This window comes from Suricata suricatta, chromosome 2 (genome assembly GCF_006229205.1).
Source record: "Suricata suricatta isolate VVHF042 chromosome 2, meerkat_22Aug2017_6uvM2_HiC, whole genome shotgun sequence".
In the NCBI taxonomy this organism is placed as follows: Eukaryota; Metazoa; Chordata; class Mammalia; order Carnivora; family Herpestidae; genus Suricata; species Suricata suricatta.
In genome coordinates, this window is record NC_043701.1 from 108563918 (window position 1) to 108584578 (window position 20661).

The following is a 20661-nucleotide window of genomic DNA, read 5'->3' on the forward strand; positions in this document are numbered from 1 at the left end:
GAGAGGCCAGGCGGGCCGGAGGAGGGCCGCGGGCAGGACCGACCCACCGCGCAGCCTCTGCCCACGTCCCGTTCTGAGGCGGACACCCGACAAGTGCGAGCGGGATCCCAGTCCGCCGGGCCGCGGGGACCGCCAGAGGACCGAGGGTCCGGGAGGTAGCAGAGCCCCCACCGCCGGCCCGGGCTCCCCACCGCGGCCCGGAGCCGCTAAACCGCTGAGTGTGCGGCCGCCAAGCTGGGGGGCGACTCGGATTCGGCAACGGCACGGGGGGCGGGGGCTCCCGGGAGGCCGAGGCCCCCAATCTGGGCGCCCGGCGAGACCACCGAGCGATCTTCCCCCGCTCCTCGGCTGGGCCCAGTGACTCCCGAAAGGACCCCCTGACGAAACCGCGAAAGCCTCAGAAAACGTCCCTACCTTCCTCGGAGGCGAGCTCTGACCCTGGCACGTCCAGAGTTCCCTCCCCTACTCCCCCCCAAAACCAGCAGGCCCGGGGGGAGAGATGGGGGAAGAAGGGCGGCGGGTCCAGCGGTTGCTGAGGCTGAAGCTCCGGCTCCTCCTCCTCCCGCGGCGGCGACTGGTACCTTTGTTTGGCGGCCGCTCGGGCTCCCTCGCTGGGGGGAGGGGGGGACGACGAAAAATCCCTCCCGGACTGGAGGTCCGGGCCCCGAATCGCGCTGCCCTCCAGAGGACGGCGGCGCCAGACCCTCTGCGGCTCCTTCCGGGCAAAGGTCCAGGCGGTGGCCGTGGCGGCGGCAAGCTTAAGCTCAAGAGTCTCCCTCCGCTCCGGCGCCCGAGCTCCTCACTCCGGACTCGACTGACGGGCAAACATCGCTTCCCCCTCCCACCCACCCCCAAGTGCCCCCCTCCCTTCTTTCTCCCCTCCCCTAGATGTTTTCCCCTCCCCTTCCTCTTTCCCGGATGGCCTCTTAGACGACCTCGGATTGGTTAGAGTTCTTTAGAACCCGCCTATACCCTATTCTCATTGGTCCTCGAGATACAAACAACGACGCCATTTTCCCACCACTTCTATGGAAACAGAAAGTTACGCCTCAAAACTTCCCGGGAAATGTAGTCCAACCTCTGGAGCCAATGCGGAAGCCCTTGTCCCTGAGAACTGCAAGACCCGCAATGCCCCGCGTCTGCGTGAGCCGAGGACGGGGGGGGGGGGGGGGGGGGGGGGGGGGGGGGGGGGGGGGGGGCGGGGCGACAAAGCAGTGGGGAGGCGGCAACGACGCCTGCGCAGTGTGACCGGGATGGCGCATTTTCTTGCACCGAGTAATGCGGTGTTGCTGGCGGCTGAGAAAGGTGGAGAGTTCTGTGGTGAAGTAGTGGGAGGGACCTATGTAGGCGTTCGGTGGAGCCTTGGTCTGAACTACAAAGTAGGAAGTTGATGCTGGGTACTGCTACTCCCGGACCGGCAGCGTGAAAGTTGTGATATCACCGTTGAACCGTGAGCGGCTGTGGTGGTGGCCGGGGGGAACCCGGATGGGAGTGAGGGCGGGGGGAGGCTGGAAGGCGGGGTCCAGAGGAAAGAAAGAAAGGAGGGTGAGGACCCGGATGCTGAACCGGATTGTGTATGAATTTTCCGTACTGGCTAGGGAAGGGGTGGAGCAGTAGGTGACCCAGCGGTGGAAGGAGGCATCTGAGCGGAGACGAAGCAGAAACTTCTCCTGGCCTGCGGGCTCTGTACCAGCATAGTAGACCCTTGAAGTTCTTTTGCCAAGTCTCTTAAAAATCTGCCTCTAAATTATTGAAAATCCGCTGCTTGTATCTCAGGCAATTTTCTTCATCTCCCAAAGTTAAGTGAAAGGATTCACTCTGCGTTTCACAGCTAGGCTGAGTGTGTCACTATTTAGCAATTTTTGAAACGAGATCATTCCCTTAAAAAAAAAACTTGCATGGTATTTTAACTTTTTATATCGCACGTCTGTTCCTTGATTTTATTTCTTTAGAGCGTGAGAAGGCACTTTCCCTTAGTGCATTCAGTCCTTCACCTATATATTGAGCGCCTGCCATGTGGAAAAACGGAACAGCCTCTGCCTTCGTGAACCTAAGCCTAGTGAGACAGACATATTAAAGTGGACGCACAATTGAGTGTGAAGTTGCTAGCAGTTTTGAGTGCTACAAAGGAGAGTTACGTGGCGATAGGAGAATTTAAAATAGGGAATTTCGCTTAAGGGAAATAAAGTGAGGATCCAGCTGAGCGTGGAAGGGTTAAAGAAAAGAACATTCCAGACAGAAGGAATAACGTGTTGGAAAGCCTCTGTTTAAAGTATGAAGAATTAAGTGTGAAGACCTGATTTGAGAGGGGGGAGTAACCCACTATTTTGCAGTTTATTAAGGAGTTGCTCTTAACCTAAAAGCAAAGGGATGTTTTCGAAGGCTTCTCAATGGGTAGGGATCACTGGCTGAAGAATAGTGGTCTGGATTAGAGAACCTAATCTCGGAGTGCGCAAGAGAAACCAGATTATGGCAGCTGTAGTCCACATTAATATTTTTATATTAATATTCATCCATCAATTGTTTGAATCCATTTAAGGCAGTTTTCCAGTTTTGAAAGTGAGCAGTCTCAGACTCTGAGGCTCACAGAGGCATTCTGTGCTTATTCAATCTAAAAATAAATTCGTAGAGTTCATATAACACTAATGCCTCTTTGTATTTGAGGCTAGGACATGAGGGCTGAACATTCCAGCCATGATAAGTAGGACTCTTTTACTTCAAAAGTAAGTAAAAAAAAAAAAAGTTAGCGTGTATGCAACAGTGGTGTACAGAACCGCTTAGACTCTTTAAGACACAAACCGTTACTTTTCAATACTTTTTCAATTGAGGTTCCTGTATTTTCCCACTACCAAGAATACTTATGTATAAACATCCTCTACCAAAGGAACATTAATTGACTTACTTGTTTAAGTAAATGACTTACTTGTTCTTAAGGTAATTTATTAAAATTCATAACTGGTATTTTTATAGCATCAACCAAAGCCTTGAGAATTGAAACAAAGGTTAGCTAGCTCCAATTTCTGGGCAAGAGTATACTTGTTACTGATCCACAGAGAGACAGAAGAGTTCTTGAAAGGTGGTCTCATAGGCTTTTAAGTTAAGTACGTTGCTTTCAAACTTGTTGGGAAGAGATAGCCACCAACTGCTTTATGTGCAAAAGTACGTAAAGAGGCCTGTTTTTATTTTTTATCTTACCTTTAATTCTGTTCAATAATCTTTTACATAAGTGATTATTGTTACTTTTTTTACATCTCTTAAGAATGAGATCACATGTCAGTGTTTAAACAGTATAGACAAAAGATTACTAAACTGATTTTTGGATAATTTCTAAATATTTTCTGGACATTTTTTCCCCCTGTGACATTGTCCGTCAAGGCAGGTGTAGACCTTTCCTATATGGAATGTTTCTTCTTGAGGTCACATTACTAAGATTTCCTTTGCTGGAGTGCTCTGTTCTTTTTTTGTTGTTTTTTGCTTTTAATCCTTTTAAAGTTTATTTATTCATTTTGAGAGAGAGAGAGCAACTAGGGTAGGGCAGAGAGAGGAGAGAGAGAGAATCCCAAGCAGGCTCTGCACTGTCAGCACAGAGCCCAACAATACATAGCTCCAACTCACAAACCATGAGATTATGACCTGAGCAATCAAGAGTCAGAGGCTTTTACCAACTGAGCCACCCAGGTGCCCCTAGAGTGTTCAGTTCTCATGATGGTTTCTTCCAGACACTCCAGAGCAAATTACAAAATACACGCTTTTAATATTTTTAGTTCATGATCCTAGAGACCAAATCATTGTTATAGAAGCAAAAGAAAACAGGTAAAGGTAAGAAACCACCTAAAGTGTACCCAAGATGTGACGGCAATTAGTAAAGAAGATTCCTAAGATAAAGACAAATAAAAAATAGCAATAGATGTTTACAAAGAAGCAAAGTAGTGATTGGATTCAACAGTAAGGAAGGATTGTAGGAAGACCATGAGTTTTATCAAGGAAATATCAAAGTAAATGTAAAACTCAGAGTAATAAATCACTCCAGGGAAGTGTGTGTCTGTGTCTGTGTGTGTGTGTATACAGAGGAGTATTTGTGATAATTGCATTCAAGTTAACACACATCTTAAATTAGAATCTCTTAAATGTATTGATTGAAAAGAAATTACAAGAGAGGAGTTTTCCCTTAAATTTTAAATATATAAAACTTATTTAATGCTCCGGGGGGGGGGGGTGGAATATGTTTACTAACTTACACAAATATGAAGTATCTAATTCTGTTGCATTGTTTTGACATTGATTTGTTTTTATGCCTTTTATGTTTGAGTAAACTAAAGGCTTAATATTAAGTCTTCTAACTAAGGAAATCACTTAAAATCTAGGTGAATACTAGGACCAATGAAATCATTTGAAGACTTCCTTTTTTTTTTCCTTAAGACAGATAATTTACATATCATACAGTTCACCCAGTTCATACATTCTGGTAGGTTTCAGGATATTCACATGGATGTGCAACCATCATCACAACCTAATTTTAAAATTTTTGATCCCTACAAAAAGAAACTTCATACTCCCTATTCCTACCCCAGCTCTAGGCAATCCCCAATCTACTTTTTGTCTTTATAGATTTACCTATTCTAAACATTTCATATATTATATGGTCTTTTGTGACTGGCTTCTTTCACTTTAGCATGCTTCAAGATGTCATCTGTGTGGAATTTTCTTTCAAAACAAAACAAAGTCTACTTGCAAAAAAAACACCTTCAGATGCAAATTCCTTTGCAGTTTAACACTCAAAATTAATTTAGTGAATAAGATCATCTTTATGTTTCTCCTTTTTCACAGATCAGCTTTGAAATTTAAAAACCATGGAGAAGACTCAAGAAACAGTTCAAAGAATTCTTCTAGAACCCTATAAGTATTTACTTCAGTTACCAGGTAACTGTTTAGTTATGGTCAGTATAGAGTCTTTTTATGGTAATAGTTATTCAAATGTTAAATTACAGAAAAGATCAGACTTACCGTCTCTTAAGAGTTCCTGTGTAAGGTCATGCATGTGAGAAAAATGACAAATAGAACTTTTTGGGTTTTTTTATTCTTAAAAGGGACATTTTGAAATGTTTTTGAGGTATTAAATTTTTTTTATTTAAAAAAATTTTTTAATGTTTTATTTATTTTTGATACAGAGAGAGACAGAGCATGAGAGGGGGAGGGGCAGAGAGAGTAGGAGACACAGAACTGGAAGCAGGCTCCAGGCTCTGAGCTGTCAGCACAGAGCCTGATGCGGGGCTCGAACCCATGAACATGAGATCTGACCTGAGCCGGAGCCAGAGGTTTAACCGACTGAGCCACCCAGGCGCCTCTTAAAATTTTTTTTAATATTTATTTGATTTTGAAAGAGATAGACAGTATGCAAGCAGGGGAGGGGCAGAAAGAGGAAGGGAGACACAGAATCTGAAGCAGGCTCCAGGCTCTGAGCTGTCAGCACAGAGCCTGACGCAGGGCTCAAACCCACAGACCATGAGATCATGACCTGAGCCAAAGTTAGAGGCTCAAGAAAGCCACCCAAGCACCCCAAAAGGGACATTTTTGAAGCACCCTTTAAAAAATGTCCAGTTATACAACATAAGTTGAAAAAAAGTACTTAAAACATTTGAGTACCTCATTGGTGGTTTCATTCTTTATAGATGCCACACTATTCCCTAGTATTTAGAAGTCGGGGATTATGCCAATTTGCATAACAACTAAAAGCTTCACTCTATTTTCCATGTTCATGGGTTCTCGCACACACACTGCGTTTCTTACACTACTGGTTCCTTTAAGAGCCAAAGAGTAATGTATCTCTAAGTCCTATTACTTGGAAATATAGCCCATGTAATTTGTATATAAAGATGGGTCATCTGGACATGGCTTCTTAGAGTAACACCTGCCTAATCACATGTAGGTGCATGTTTTATTTTGCTATTTTTTAAGCTTGGTCTGGAAAATTATAATAGCAAGTAAAAACTCATGTATATAATAATTTTTCTTGTAGTAAAAATTCATTCACAAACTGGTCACTTGAAATTTGGAATGATCTTTCTTATAGAAGTTAAAATAGAGGTGATAAATTAGTTGACAACCATAAAAACTTATTTAGCATACAAGATAGCTAACCTTTAAACTAATGACGTTTTAAACTCAATCACAATAAACACTTTTTTATTTCTGTTCTGAAGTGCATATGTTTCTTTATGGGCACACGTCAGTGGTACGTTTCTGTTCTTCATGAGCCCAGAGAGGATAAATATGGTTATCAAAGGCAGAAGAGTGGCAGCTCCCCTGCTACATCCTCGAAGCCATCAGATTAGTGTCATTTCTATCCTGGCAGATCTTAATGAAGACATACCTGCTAATGTCAGTGCTTCAAAAGAATGGAGGGAACCATCTACTTCCCAACTCAAGTTATACCCAGCCATATTATCTCATCTAACGCACCAAAGGTATTAGATGAAAATTTAATTGACAGAATGAAGATACTCCATAGTACAACAGAAGCTATTTAAAAGTATCCAGAATATGTTGGATATAAATTACCTTCCACTGTGATGATTCCAGTGACAAACACACACACAAACACCAATTCTTCTTTTAAGTTAAAATCTAAACAGATATTAAAGATGAAATTCTTTTTTTTTTTCTTTTTTTTTAATGTTTTGTTTATTTTTGATACAGAGAAAGACAGAGCATGAGAGGGGGAGGGACAGAGAGAGAAGGAGACACAGAACCAGAAGCAGGCTCCAGGCTCTGAGCTACCTGTCAGCACAGAGCCTGACGCAGGGCTCGAACCCACAAACGTGAGATCTGACCTGAGCTGAAGCCAGAGGCTTAACCGACTGAGCCACCCAGGCGCCCCAAAAGATGAATTCTTAGGGTGCCTGGGTGGCTCAGTCAGTTAAGCATCTGACTCTTTGGTTTCAGCCTAATTCATGAGCTCACAGTTCATGGGATCAAGCCCTGAGTCGGGATTCTCTCTCACGCTCACTCTCTTCCCCTCCCCCACTTGCATACACTCTCTCAAAAAATCATAAAGATGAAATCCTCAAGATCCAAAGGACAAAGAAGATAGGTACTTTCTTAAACTTTCAGTCAGTCTGTTAATATTTTTAAATTCATTACAGTAGTGCACTTCTTTATTACCTACACCCAGGGCAGACAATTCTGACTACCTTGCTCTTGGCATGATGCTTTTTATTGATGTTTAACACGCATAAACAATGATCATAAGTACAGCTCAAAAAGTTATTAAGGGTTGGCAGTGCCTGGCTGGCTCATTAGAGCATGTGACTTAATCTCAGGGTTGTGAGTTCAAGCCACATTGGGTGTAGAGCTTAAAAGTTACCAGAAGGGTTAAGGAATGGATGGGGCGCCTGGGTGGCTCTGTTGGTTAAGCCTCTGACTTCGGCTCAGGTCAGATCTCACATCCGTGGGTTTGAGCCCCGCATCAGGCTCTGTGCTGACAGGTAGCTCAGAGCCTGGAGCCTGCTTCTGGTTCTGTGTCTCCTTCTCTCTCTGCCCCTCCCCCTCTCATGCTCTGTCTCTCTCTGTATCAAAAATAAATAAAACATTAAAAAAAAAAAAAGGATTGGGTAAAAAGGGGTGAAGGGGAGTGAGAGGTAAAGGCTTTCAGTTGCAGAATGAATAAATCACAAGGATAAAAAGCACAACATAAGGAATATAGTCTTTGGCATTGTAATTAATATATGGGGACAGATGGTAGCCAAGCCTGTGAGCACAGCCTAACAGATTTGTGGAATCACTATGTTGTACACCTGAAACTAATGTAATATCATGTGTCAATTATACTTCCATAAAATTTCTCCTAAGTTAAAAAAAAATGGAGGGAAGACAGAAATGGAATGCAAAAGGAAAGTTTCCTGTTATTTAAGAAAAAGCCAAGAGACCATTCTTTAGTGACCTTTATTCAATAGCTAGTAAACCACACTTATTTCAGGGTCTCCCACTGAGAAACATGGTGAGATTTTCCTGCACACCACCCCTCTATTGTTGGACTTATTTTGTAACAAGTTTGCAAACACTGGCTAGAACCTGGGCTGTGGTAATTTATGCCAGTTTTCAGTGCCATAAAGAGTCTAACGAGTGTTCTCCTGTTCTGCCACTGTGCAGAGCAAGGACTGTCTATTATTAAATTTTATTTGTATGTTTATTTATTTTAGAGAGAGTGGATGCTAGACGGGGAAAGGAAGAGAGAGAATCCCAAGTCGACTCTGCTCTTGGAGCCCAAGGCAGCTCAATGCGGGGCTCTTACCCACAACCCTGGGATCACATCCCAAACCAAAATCAAGAGTTGGAAGCTTAACCTACTGAGCCACCCAGGCACCCCTGTAGTTACATGTTAGCAATAATGTTTGCCTGTGTAATGAACTTGTGTAACATTTTTTTAATCCTCATATCCTGATGTAATATTGGAAGTCATTAGGTTACATTTAAAGCTCTCGTTAGGGAGCTCACGTGTTTTAATCAAATGTACTCTTGCATCCGTGATAGAATGTAACCTCAAAAGTTTTTCCTAGGGGCACCTGGGTGGCTTAGTCAGTTAAGCATCTGACTTAAGCTCAGGTCATGATCTCACAGTTCGTGGGTTTGAGCCCCGATTTGGGATCTGTGCTGACAGCTCAGAGCCTGAAGCCTGCTTCAGATTCTGTATCTCCCTCTCTTTCTGACCCTCCCCTGCTCGCGCTGTTTCTGTCTCGAAAAAATAAATTTAAAAACATTAAAAAATAGTTTGTCCTAAAGAAGTAAGAAATTGTGGGGCACCTGGCTGGCTCAGTCAGTGGAGCAGGAGACTCTTGATCTCAGGATTGTAAAAAAAGAAAGAAATGGGAAATTGTACTATGCATAGTAAACCTATATTTCACAGAGAACTTTAGAGTTACTAAAGTGTCTTCAAGGTAGGCCAGACCATTTTTTGTGTTAGAAAGTTATTCTTGCTAATGAAATATTATAATGATTAAAATTTATTAATATTAGGACGTTCTAAAATTAGTGGAGTTGAATGACTTTTGTTTATTTGCCCTAGTGCAAGTCCCCAGGCCAGGGAGTTGGTAATATTGAGGTCTTTCATTTTTTTATGTTTTTTATTTATTTTTGAGGGACAGAGAGAGACAGCATGAGCAGGGGAGGGTCAGAGAGAGAGGGAGACATAGAATCCAAAGCAGGCTCCAGGCTCTGAACTAGTTGTCAGCACAGAGCCCGATGTGGGGCTGGAACCCATGAACCATGAGATCATGACCTGAGCCGAAGTCGGAAGCTCAACCAACTGAGCCACTCAGGCGCCCTGGTAAGGTCTTTTAAAGAGGAAAGGTAATTATTGTTTGTTTTCATCTTGAGGGATTTCTATGACTAGCATCTGTTAGAAACTATTTGGTGACTTAAAAGTATCAAGGTAGACCCCAGAACCTGGTTAGAAGAAAAGAATATATTAAAACACAACTGCAGAGGCACCTGGGTGATTCAGTTGGTTGAGTGTCCAGCTCTTAATTTCAACTCATAATCTCACAGCTCGTGAGATCAAGCCCTAAGTTGGACTCCAAGCTAACATCTGGAGCCTGTGTGGGATTCCCTCTCTCCTTTTCCCTTTTTCTCTCCACTCTGCTTCTCTTTGCCCCCTCCTGCTTGTGCACTCTCTCTTGCTCTCAGAATAAATAAACTTTGAAAATAAAACACATACTTGTGAATTAAGCCATGTATTATACTGTTTTTCTATATATTAAAGTGAAAAGGAAAATGTCTCCCCACTTTGATTCTTTGTGTTCTTCATCTTCTGAACTTCTTTTCTTTTTAGAGAGCAAACCCACACAAGCAGGGGGGCGGGGCAGAGAGAATCTTAAGCAGAGGCCACACTCAGCATGGAGGCCAACGTGGGACACAGTCCCCTGTCCCTGAGATGATCTGAGCCGAATTCAAGAGTTGGTTGCTTAACCAGCTGAGCCACCCCGGCAGCCCTGAGCTTGTTTTCTAAAGTGATATGGGTTACTTTGCACACTCGTACATTGTAAGGAAAGCCAGGTTGGCCTTTGCTAAACTGGAAAGATCAAAAGTATAAAGTATATAATTGCTACCCAGACCATGTTCACCTTAAGGATTAGGAGACAAAAGATCCTGCTGCTTGCACCTTAAGAGATTCTTCCCTTTCAGACTTCTCCCAGAAAGTACAACTTACTTTCATTTGGGTATGTGATGAGAGTTTATATATTCATTCCTTTGGTTGATTGGTACACAGAAAACCTAGATAAGTCTTAGAAAATACAGTTTTTGTTCACTAAAACTTTTTATGTAACTTTTTTTCTGAAACCTCATCAGAAGTTAGGATGTGACTGTGCATTCACTTTAGCAGGAAGCTCATAGAACATTAAGTGCCTGGCTAGGGTTTTTATATTTCATTCCTTTATATTTGGGCTAAAATGACTTCTATTGATAACTACTAGCCAAAGACCTCTTGAGCTTTCCATGTAAGAAAATGATAATACTGAAACACTAATGGCCAAAATCAAAATAAAAAGATTCATTTTTTACTAAACTGAGATCCTAAAAGGGAATACATCAGAGAATGGGAATCTCATTTTTAGATAGGAAAGAAGCAAAACTATACAATCTCTAAAACTCTGAAGGAATGGTAGATACTTGTAAGAGGTAATTATGTGAGGTAATTCAGTAGCAAAGTATGCTTCATTAAAAATACCCGTCGTGATGTGCCTGAGTGGCTCACTTGGTTAAGTGTCCAACTCTTGATCTCAGCTCAGGCTTTAATCTCAGGGTCGTGAATTTAAGCCCCACATTGGACTCCGTGCTGGGTGTGAAGCCTGCTTTAAAAACAAAAAAAATCCCCAGGGGCGCCTGAGTGGCTCAGTTGGTTAAGCATTCTACTTCGGCTCAGGTTGTGATCTCATGGGTTTTTGAGATTGAGCCACACATGAGGTGAGCTCAAGTCCCACCTCGAGTGAGCTTGAGCCCCACTCTGGGTTCCTCACTCCACATGCACACTCTCTTCCTCTGCCCCTTGCTCACTCACACTCGCTCGCTCTCAAAAATTGTAAAAAAAAATTTTTTTTAATCCCCATAGTTTTTGAAACAGTGCTAATTAACTGCCACTAACTAGACTGACTTGTTTTTCAGAAACGGAATGAATTAGGGGCGCCTGGGTGGCTTAGTCAGTTAAGCGTCCAGCTTCACCTCAGGTCATGATCTCACAGTTCGTGGGTTGGAGCCCCGCATTGCGCTCTGAGCTGACAGCTAGCTCAGAGCCTGGAGCCTGCTTCAGATTCTATATGTCCCTCTCTCTCTGACCCCCCCACCCCCGCTCACACTGTCTCTCTCTGTCTCAAAAATAAATTAAAAACATTTAAAAAAAAAAGAAAGGAATGAATTAGATCATAGTTCCTAAAATGCCGTTTCATTCCAAAATTGTTGATACAAGTTAAGATGAAAGGAGTGGGCTTACTAGTGGGCTCCTGGAATGCTTCAGAATCTCTTTGCCGGCCCTATTTTTAAAAGGCTGTGGCTTTTATTCTGTGAATTTCAGCACAAGGGGACGTTCAGGGCCCACCAGTGAAAGGCAAGCTCTCTGGTGAGTAATAGATGAGTGAGGCTGGGTTCATTAAGTCTAATCGGTTTTAGAGGAAGTTTCTGAATGTGTTTTTTATAACTGAAATGTTTTATTGCCAAATTATATTCTTTAATTTCAGGTAAACAAGTGAGAACCAAACTTTCACAGGCATTTAATCATTGGCTCAAAGTTCCAGAAGACAAGCTGCAGGTATTTAGACAATTCAGAACCTCTTAATTCTTAAGAAATTAATAGATGACACATAAAATACTCTTTGCTCTCAATTGAGTTTAATGCTCAAACATGTATTGTTTTATATTGAGATTCCTAAATAAATACCAGTTGTAAAAACTAACGAATCCAGAGACTCTTATAATTTGTTAATTTAATTATTTATAAGCTTTTTGAATAGCTCAAATAAGATGAAATTGTCCATTGTCTTTTTTGTCAGATTATCATTGAAGTGACAGAGATGTTGCATAATGCCAGTTTACTCATCGATGATATCGAAGACAACTCCAAACTCCGACGTGGCTTTCCCGTGGCACACAGCATCTACGGAATTCCATCCGTCATCAATTCTGCCAATTACGTGTATTTTCTTGGCCTAGAGAAAGTCTTAACCCTTGATCACCCAGAGGCAGTGAAGCTTTTTACCCACCAGCTTCTGGAACTCCACCAGGGACAAGGCCTAGATATCTACTGGAGGGATAATTACACTTGTCCTACCGAAGAAGAATACAAGGCTATGGTGCTGCAAAAAACAGGTGGGCTCTTTGGATTAGCAGTGGGTCTCATGCAGTTGTTCTCTGATTACAAAGAAGATCTCAAGCCACTACTTAATACACTCGGGCTCTTTTTCCAAATTAGGGATGATTATGCTAATCTGCACTCCAAAGAATATAGTGAAAACAAAAGCTTTTGTGAAGATCTAACAGAGGGAAAGTTCTCCTTCCCTACTATTCATGCCATTTGGTCGAGGCCTGAAAGCACCCAGGTGCAGAGTATCTTGCGCCAGAGAACCGAAAATATAGATATTAAAAAATACTGTGTACATTATCTTGAGAATGTAGGTTCTTTTGAGTACACTCGGAGTACTCTCAAAGAGCTTGAATCTAAAGCCTATAAACAAATTGATGCACGTGGTGGGAACCCTGAGCTCGTAGGTCTAATAAAGCACTTAAGCAAAATGTTCAAAGAAGAGAATGAATAATATTAAGCCATTCTTGATTAGGCCTGGGAGCTTATTTTGGTTGACTTTTTTTGTTTTGTCTTTTAGCCTTCACTTTTTTAAAATTTAGAATCAAGCTGTTAATCTCCACAAACCAAGTGAACTGGAGTGTGTGAGGTTGTTTCAATTTAGAACCATTTTGTACAGATAATAATCATAGTACGAAGTTGATGGAATCAAAAGGAGCCACATACAAATAGGTCTTATCTGAATGTCAGAATGTGCTGTGTTGGGACCTTATGGACAACTGCCACAAATGTTCTGCTAATTCTGTCAATAAAGAAGACTTCAGCTTCCAGGAATTCTTATCCAGATACTTCCTAACTATGCTGTATGGGAATTCCCCATTCTTGGTCTACCCCATTTCCAAGCCAGGGACTACTTGAAACCAGTTCCTGTAGCCAGCTGACCCAAAGACCACAGCACCTCCTCTTTCTTCCTAAATGTCGCTACTTAGAATATCTCCTCTTGGAAACTCGCTCACTAAAGTCTGCCATGAAAAAGCTGACTGATAAGCAGTAAGGGATCTGGTCCTTTTTCTTACCCTTTCCTTTTTTTCTTCCTCTCTGCCCAGCAAATTCTGCTCCTTACCCAAGGAGTCTCCACTTACTGGAATTTATATGTTATCTTACATTCATTCTTTTTTCCTTCTAAGTGTAACGTGTGACCCAAAGCTGATTAGTATCTGGGTATAGCGTTGTCTTTCCATTTGGAAAGGAAAAAAGGGAACATGGAAAAAGTATGAAGTAGCCTTTATTTTAGTCTTTTTATATTTTTCAGGGTGGCTCAGTTGGTTAAGCATCCAACTTCGGCTCAAGTCATGATCTCATAGTTCATGAGTTCGAACCCTGCACTGAGCTGTCAGCTCAGAGCCCACTCTGGATCCTCTGTGCCCCTCTCTCTCTCTCTTTCTACCCCTCTCCTGCTCAAGTGCGCTCGCTCGCTCTCAAACAAATATTTGGGAAAAAAAACTTTTTATATTTTCCTGTCAGTAATAAAAATCAGAGAAGAGCTGTTTGCTCACCTCAAGTACAAAAGTAGAGGCAATGTCCTTTCCCTTTCCTTGCCACTACTCCTGAGGGCAATTGGTGCTTGAACAGAAAGGGAAGTAGGTCTATCTTTAATCTCCATGATTAGAGGAATGTAAAGTGTTGACCTGAGCTGGTGCTTGCTGGCTGAAAAGTAGTCAAAGGCTATGCTATCCGCCACTAATTAGCTTTATAGTGAGTGCTTTAACCCTGACTATCCCTTTCCTGTACTTTCCTCCGCAAGCCCCTGGAGCCATCTGTGGCAACAGGAAGAAACGAAGAAGAAAACCCTGATTCCTTCACTGAGAGGTGTTGCTGACCTCCCAAAACAAAATTGCTTTCCAAAAACACTGCATTTTGCTTGATTAGTTCTATTCTGGTCTGTTATCTCAAATCTAATCATCATGTGCTTGTTTGAGAGCTTCTCCCTGAAGCTCCCAATCTAAATCTTTGAAAAAGTTGGGTACCAGCTTTACTAACTTTTAAAATAATTTGAATCTGGGACACTCTGGATGACTCAATCCATTAAGCCTCCAACTTCAGCTCAGGTTATGATCTCTCAGTTTGTGAGTCTAAGGCCTGTTTTGGGCACCACACAGACATTATGGAGCCTGCATGGGATTCTCTCTTCCTCTCTCTGCCACTCCCTCCCTCCCCGCCCCCCCCCTCTCAAAAATAAACAAATTAGGGTCACCTGGGTTGCTCAATCAGTTAAGCGTCCAACTTCAGCCCTGGTCATGATCTCACTGCTCATGGTTTCGAGTCCCACATCAGGCTCTGTGCTTACAGCTAGCTCAGAGCCTGGAGCCTGCTTCAGATTCTGTGTCTCCCTCTCTCTCCACCCCTTCCCCACTCACACTCTGTCTCTCAAAAATAAACATTAAATTTTTTTAGAGTTAACACAGTGGAATAGAGAAGAGCTGATGGATTTAAAGTTTCACTGAAAGTGATTTATGGCAACATAATAAGCCTTCATTCTTTTAGTTTTGGCAAGTAAAAAGTTTATTTTATGAAACTTCATAGACTGGAAAATGAGATAATGTTTTAAAATTACATGTCTTCGGTTAAGCGTCCAGCTTCAGCTCAAGTCATGATCTCACAGTTTGTGGGTTCAAGCCCCATATCGGGCTTTGTGCTGACAGCTCAGAGCCTGGAGCCTGCTTCAGATTCTGTATCTCCCTCTCTCTCTGCCCCTCCCCTGCTCATGTTGTCTCTGTCTCTCAAAAATAAATAAAAAACATAAAAAATAAGTAAATAAAATTACATGTCTTCTAAATGACAAAATCCAATTTACTTGGGTTTCAAGACATTGCTTTATGCAGAAAAAAAGTATTGCAGTTTAAACCTAACTAGATAATTAATTTTATTAGATTTAAACTACTCTTACAGTGTTTTTCTTCTCCATTGACAACTGTGATTCTAATTCAAGTGAAAAGAATAGATTTTTGGCTACTTAACAAGATAAAATGATTCTTTTTGTAAGATCCTAGTTCCATGTCAAGCATTTCTGTTGTTGGTAAAGACCAGATACAAATGACAAAAGAATCATGAATAGCACCAGGTCAAAAGTAATTTGATTAAGGAATAATCTATTTAAGCAGTCTTCATCTTAAAGGTAAATATTTTGTCTATGTAGTTTGTTTTTAACATTTCTTTTTTATTTTTTAATGTTTATTTTTGAGAGATAGAGACAGCATGAGCAGGGAGAGGGGCAGAGAGAGGGGGAGACACAGAATCCAAAACAGGCTCAGGCTCTGAGTTCTCAGCACAGAGTCCAGTGTGAGGCTCGAACTCACAAAACCATAAGAACATGACCTGAGCTGAAGTTGGATGCTTAACCGACTGAGCCACCCAAGTGCCCCTATTTTGTCTATATAGTTAACATTAGATCTCTTTGAATAATCATTAAAATTTTCATTATGTAAAGAGTTCACATAAACAGAGTTCAGGTTTCCAAACGTAGCATAACTACCCATGATTTTAAGTTTTCCTTACAGCAATTAAAGTGGAAAGTTCAAATTAAAATGGAAGGTTCAAATTATTTTTTTATGTTTGTTTATTTTTGAAAGAGAAAGAGAGAGTACACAAGTGGGAGAGGGGCAGAGAGTGAGAGAGAGACACAGAATCCAAAGCAGGCTCCTGGCTCTGAGCTGTCAGCACAGAGCCCAACACAGGGCTCCAACTCAGGAACCGTGAGATCATGACCTGAGCCAAAGTTGTTTGCTTAACGGACTGAGCCACCCAGGTACCCCTATTTAATCTTTTTTTAATGTTTATCTTAGAGAGAGAGAGAGTAAGCAAGCATGACTGGGGGAGAGGCAAAGAGAGAGAAAGACAGAGTTCCTAGCAAGCTCCTTGCTGATCAGTGCAGAGCTTGAACCAGGTTTGAGCTCACGAACTGTGGGATCATGACCTAAGCCAAAGTCAGATGCTTAACTGACTGAGCCACCCAGCCACCCCCACTGTGTCAGCTTGTAACTTGACTTCCTTCCCTTCCTCACCTATGCCCTGTAGTCGCTTACTTTAGGCAGCCTTTCAAGAGTTTCTCAGATGAGGTTCCTCCTTTCCTTAGGTCCTATCAGTTCCCAATTCCAGAAACATCCAACACCTGCACTCTTTGCTCCTGCCATGTTGCTGAGCACTGCTGGGGAATGTTTTCAGAGCTGCTTCTGTAGCTATTGCGAGTTAACGTGCTACAGCCTCCATAAGCCCCTTTGTGTTTCTATCTATTCCTAATGGAGATTTCACGTTGGTCACTCTAATGTCCCCTGCTTCTACCCCACTCTTCCCAGTTAATGTAAGCTCTCCTAACTTTGCTCTTCTCTACTTCTTAAGTCTGTCTTCAAATTGTCTGCTTTTCATTTCAAGAAAAGTTGTTTGTACTCATGATCTAGGCCAAGCAAGCTATCCTGTTGATTCCCTCCCTTTCTGCCTCTTGAGGGCCTTATTCAATACCCTGCCTTAAGATTTACCCTCAAGATTTATCCATTGGCTCTTTTTTTTTTTTAATGTTTTTTATTTATTTTGAGAGAGAGAGAAAGGGGAGAAGGGGCAGAGAGACAGGGAGGGAGAGAATTCCAAGCAGAGTCCCACCAAGGCCGATGCAGAGACTCAAACTCCTGAACCGTGAGATCATGCTCTGAGCCAAAGTGGGATGCCCAAGCAACCGAGCCACCAAGGTGCTCCTCCCACTGGCTCTTTTTAAATCTGTGTATTGAGAGGAATGAAAAGGGGAAGGAAATGTACATATATAAAGTACCCATCAAGTACCGGATGATATGTTTTGCCTTCAAGCACTTGCTGAGCAGAGCCAGATCCTTGAGTCCCAGTCAAGTGCATTGTCCTGAACAGTCAGCCTCTCGCCCGGTATGCACACTTGTGTGTGTTTAAAGGTTTGGAAACCACTCGTCTATTGAACTAACTACACTCCAACCCAAGGTGTCTTTCCAAACATAAATCTGATTGTTGTTGTCATGCTTATATTCTCTTTGAATCCTCAGTACTGTCACCTGTAAGTTCCTTGGCGTAATATATAAGGCGTTCCATTATCTTCAACCCACTATAACCATATTTCCTAACAGTTTACTCTGCCATAAAGTAGTGCTCATCACTGCTGACATCATCTATTTTCCTTTAGTTCATTTAGAATTATTTTCTGAATGCTTCTATGCTAGATTCTTTGCTAGGTTTTGGAGATCCAAGAGTAATAAAGACACCATTCCGGAACCTTGTGAATTGTTTTTGTGATGGAGGCTAGCAAGTAAATAGCCGATTATTAAACAGCATTGTTACTGCTGTAATCGGAGAGGAGCTAATTGTTGACTTGTCTGCCTCTCCCATTGGATTGGAAACTCATTTAAGGGCAAGACATATTCACCCCTGTATCCCCAGAAATACTTGATAAAAATTTTTTAAATGTTTATTTATTTTGATTGAAAGTGCGAGCAAGTGGGGGAAGGGCAGAGAGACAGGGTGGGAGAGAGAACTCCAAGCAGACTCTGCACTGTCAGTGCAGAGCCCAACGTGGGGCTCAAACTTATGAACTGTGAGATCATGACCTGAGCCAAAATCACGAGTCGGACACTTAACCAACTGAGCCACTCAGGTGCCCCATACTTAATAAATATTTATGCATGAATAAATCTACTTGCAACCAATCCCCCACTTCTCAGAGGGTTCCATTAAAATAACATATGTGAGGGGTGCCTGGATGGCTCAGTCGGTTAGGCCTCCGACTTCAGCTCAGGTCAGATCTCATATTCATGGGTTCGAGCCCCGCATCAGGCTGTGTGCTGACCGCTAGCTCAGAGCCTGGAGCCTGCTTCCAGTCCTGTGTCTCCTTTTCTCTCTGACCCTCCCACTCTCATGCTCTGTCTCTGTATCAAAAATAAGACATAAAAAAAATTTTTTTTAAATAATAACATATGTGAGCTCAGTTAGTTAAGTGTCTGACTCCTAATTTCAGCCCAGGTCATCAGACTCCACGCTGATAGTATGGAGCCTGCTTGGGATTCATTCTCTCTCTCCCTCCCTCTCTCTCTCTCTCTCTCTCTCTCTCTCTCTCACTCTTTCTCTCCTCCTTTCCAGTTCATGTTCTCGTGCTCTCTCTCAAAATAAACTTTTAAAAAAATAATGCATTTATTTGAAAAGATATCATAAACCTCAAATATTAGCTTTTATGTTACTGTGGTTCTACCTCTAATTCTTTAATGATTCTTATTCAGTGTTGTGCTCACTTCTGAAAGGATTCTTAGACTGCTCACTGTTTTGTGCATGATTACCATATTATCCAAAGCCTGACTTCAAATTCAGGTCCTGTAGCTGCCTATTCTCTTGAGTTTTGCATGGTCACCTTGAAATAATGTAATTAAAACCAGCTTATTCATCCCTTCCTATCCCTCTACCAGTTCAAACAATGGAATGAAACCACTTCCATCCCTGCCTTTTCTGTCACAATCTTTATTCTTCCAGGATAAAGAATCCAGGAGTCTGTATTTATTTGCCCACATGTCCTCTATCTCTCCAGTCCTCCAAAGTCCTACAGATTTCTCCTTTGAGAAGTCCCTTATTTGACCCTTACTTTGCATTTTCCTTGTCATTAGAACAGGCTTTATTGCCGTACATCTATGGCAATAATACAGAATACAGAAAAGGACTCATCACAATGGACCCCACAATAATGTGTGAATTCAGATATAACCCAATTGGCATTTGACTCCTTAAACCCCCACCGTCTCCAGTTGGCCAACTGCAGACTTCCTCTGGTTATTTCATTAATCTTATAGTAATGCAACCTCAGATTTAATGTAATTGAATATACTGGACCTTAACAAGCGGTATGGCATATTTATACTATGTACTGGCTAGTAAAAAATACAATAGCGCAATAAGCAGTAATGTTAATAAAGTTTCAATGTTAATCCATTAGTTAGTTGAAGTTAATTATGTAGAATTGTAACCATTGATCAATGAGCATCTTTTCCTACAGATGTCTGGGAAGCATCTGTAGCACTAGCTGCTGTATTATGTGCATTCTTTAAAAAACATCGTATGCTTTAGGAGAGTGACCAATTATCCTTTTTTTAAAATGTTTATTTATTTTTTGGAGAGGGAGAGAGACAGCATGAGCAGAGGAGGGGCAGAGAGAGGGAGACACAAAATCTGAGGCAGGCTCCAGGCTCTGAGCTATCAGCACAGAGCCTTACGCGGGGCTCGAACCCACACACCATGAGATCATGACCTGAGCTGAAATCGGCCGCTTAACCAAGTAAGCCACCCGGGCACCCCATTTTTATCATTGAATTATATTTGTTACTGTAAACAGAGAAAGGAAAACACATCTGATTATCTGAGAATTGGCTTAATGAATAATAAGATATTTGGACCTCAGTGGGCAAGGTAGTACTAATGATGAGCTGAAAAAGTAATTTGTAAATCTTTCTGAAACTTATAAGGTCACTTATTAGATACTGCATTTAAAGTTTATTTCTTTAGGGATGCCTGAGTGGCTCAGTTGGATAAGCCTCCGGCTTCGGGTCAGGTCATGTTGTTACAGTTCGTGGGTTCAAGTCCCACGTCGGGCTCTGTGCTGACAGCTAGCTCAGAGCCTGGACCCTGTTTCAGATTCCGTACCTCTCTCTCTCTGACCCTCCCCTGCTCATGCTGTCGCTCAAAAATTAAAAAAAAATTTTTTTAAATAAAAAATAAAAAACATTTAAAAATTTAAAAAAATTAAAGTTTATATATTTATTTTGAGGGGGGGCACACACAACTGAGCAAGTGGGGGGTTGGAGCAGTGGGGGAGAGATACTCCCAAGCATGCTCTGCATGGTCAGCACAGAGCCTGATGTAGGGCTCGAATCCAAGAACCATGAGATCATGACCTGATCCAAAGTTGGACACTCAATTCACTGACCCATAGAAATTGTGAAAAGCGAATAAACACTTGAAAAGTAAGAACTTTAAAGAGATTTAGTTTTAATAAATGCTACTCTAACAGATGTCAGCATTGTAGAAGAAAAATAATTTATTAAAACTGACAGATTGGGATGCCTGGCTGGCTCAGTTGGTAGAACATGTGACACTTGATCTCTCAATTGGGAATTCAAACCCCATGTTGGACATAGAGTTAATTTTTTTAAATTAAAAATTAGGGGTGATTGGGTGGATCAGTCGGTTAAGCATCTGACTTCAGCCCAAGTCATGATCTTGGCAGTGTGTGGGTTCAACCCCATGACAGGCTCTGTGCTGACAACATGGAGCCTGAAGTCTGCTTTGCATTCTGTGTCTCCCCCTCTCTCTCTGCCTCTCTCTCT

At 42.0% G+C, this 20661-nt stretch overlaps 3 protein-coding genes across 14 annotated transcripts in view; 2 read left to right on the plus strand and 1 right to left on the minus strand.

Moving 5' to 3' along the window:
* ARID4B (AT-rich interaction domain 4B) overlaps nucleotides 1–830 on the minus strand; it is a 147295-nt gene extending 146465 nt beyond the window's left edge. For 6 of the 7 annotated variants that reach the window (XM_029931524.1, XM_029931506.1, XM_029931502.1 and 3 more), the window contains exon 1: nucleotides 415–830. The gene's annotated coding sequence lies outside the window, so the exon portion shown is untranslated. The remainder of the gene's footprint in view (nucleotides 1–414) is intronic. The other variant, XM_029931498.1, reaches the window with a different exon arrangement.
* Nucleotides 831–995: 165 nt separating this feature from the next.
* Nucleotides 996–13120, plus strand: GGPS1 (geranylgeranyl diphosphate synthase 1). Of its 6 annotated transcripts, none has more exons than XM_029931567.1 (5): nucleotides 996–1143; nucleotides 4828–4920; nucleotides 11564–11608; nucleotides 11727–11797; nucleotides 12039–13120. In XM_029931567.1, exons 2-5 carry the CDS (start codon nucleotides 4851–4853, stop codon nucleotides 12798–12800), a joined length of 948 nt encoding a protein of 315 aa, XP_029787427.1. In that variant the 5' UTR covers nucleotides 996–1143; nucleotides 4828–4850; the 3' UTR covers nucleotides 12801–13120. The 6 variants fall into 6 exon arrangements, with proteins under 6 accessions (XP_029787427.1, XP_029787432.1, XP_029787422.1 ...); XM_029931572.1 differs by lacking the exon at nucleotides 996–1143 and adding an exon at nucleotides 1225–1305; XM_029931562.1 differs by lacking the exon at nucleotides 996–1143 and adding an exon at nucleotides 1251–1450.
* Nucleotides 12310–20661, plus strand: part of TBCE (tubulin folding cofactor E) — a 114370-nt gene continuing 106018 nt past the window's right edge. Inside the window, exon 1 of the mRNA XM_029931544.1 lies at nucleotides 12310–12354. The gene's annotated coding sequence lies outside the window, so the exon portion shown is untranslated. The remainder of the gene's footprint in view (nucleotides 12355–20661) is intronic.

Excerpts from the sequence above, each read along its gene's own strand:
- GGPS1 (XM_029931567.1), top strand. The coding sequence starts at position 4,851 with ATGGAGAAGACTCAAGAAACAGTTCAAAGAATTCTTCTAGAACCCTAT. Across the intron at positions 4,921-11,563 it reads GTATTTACTTCAGTTACCAG|CACAAGGGGACGTTCAGGGC; the intron begins GTAACTGTTTAG and ends TGTGAATTTCAG. Across the intron at positions 11,798-12,038 it reads TTCCAGAAGACAAGCTGCAG|ATTATCATTGAAGTGACAGA; the intron begins GTATTTAGACAA and ends CTTTTTTGTCAG.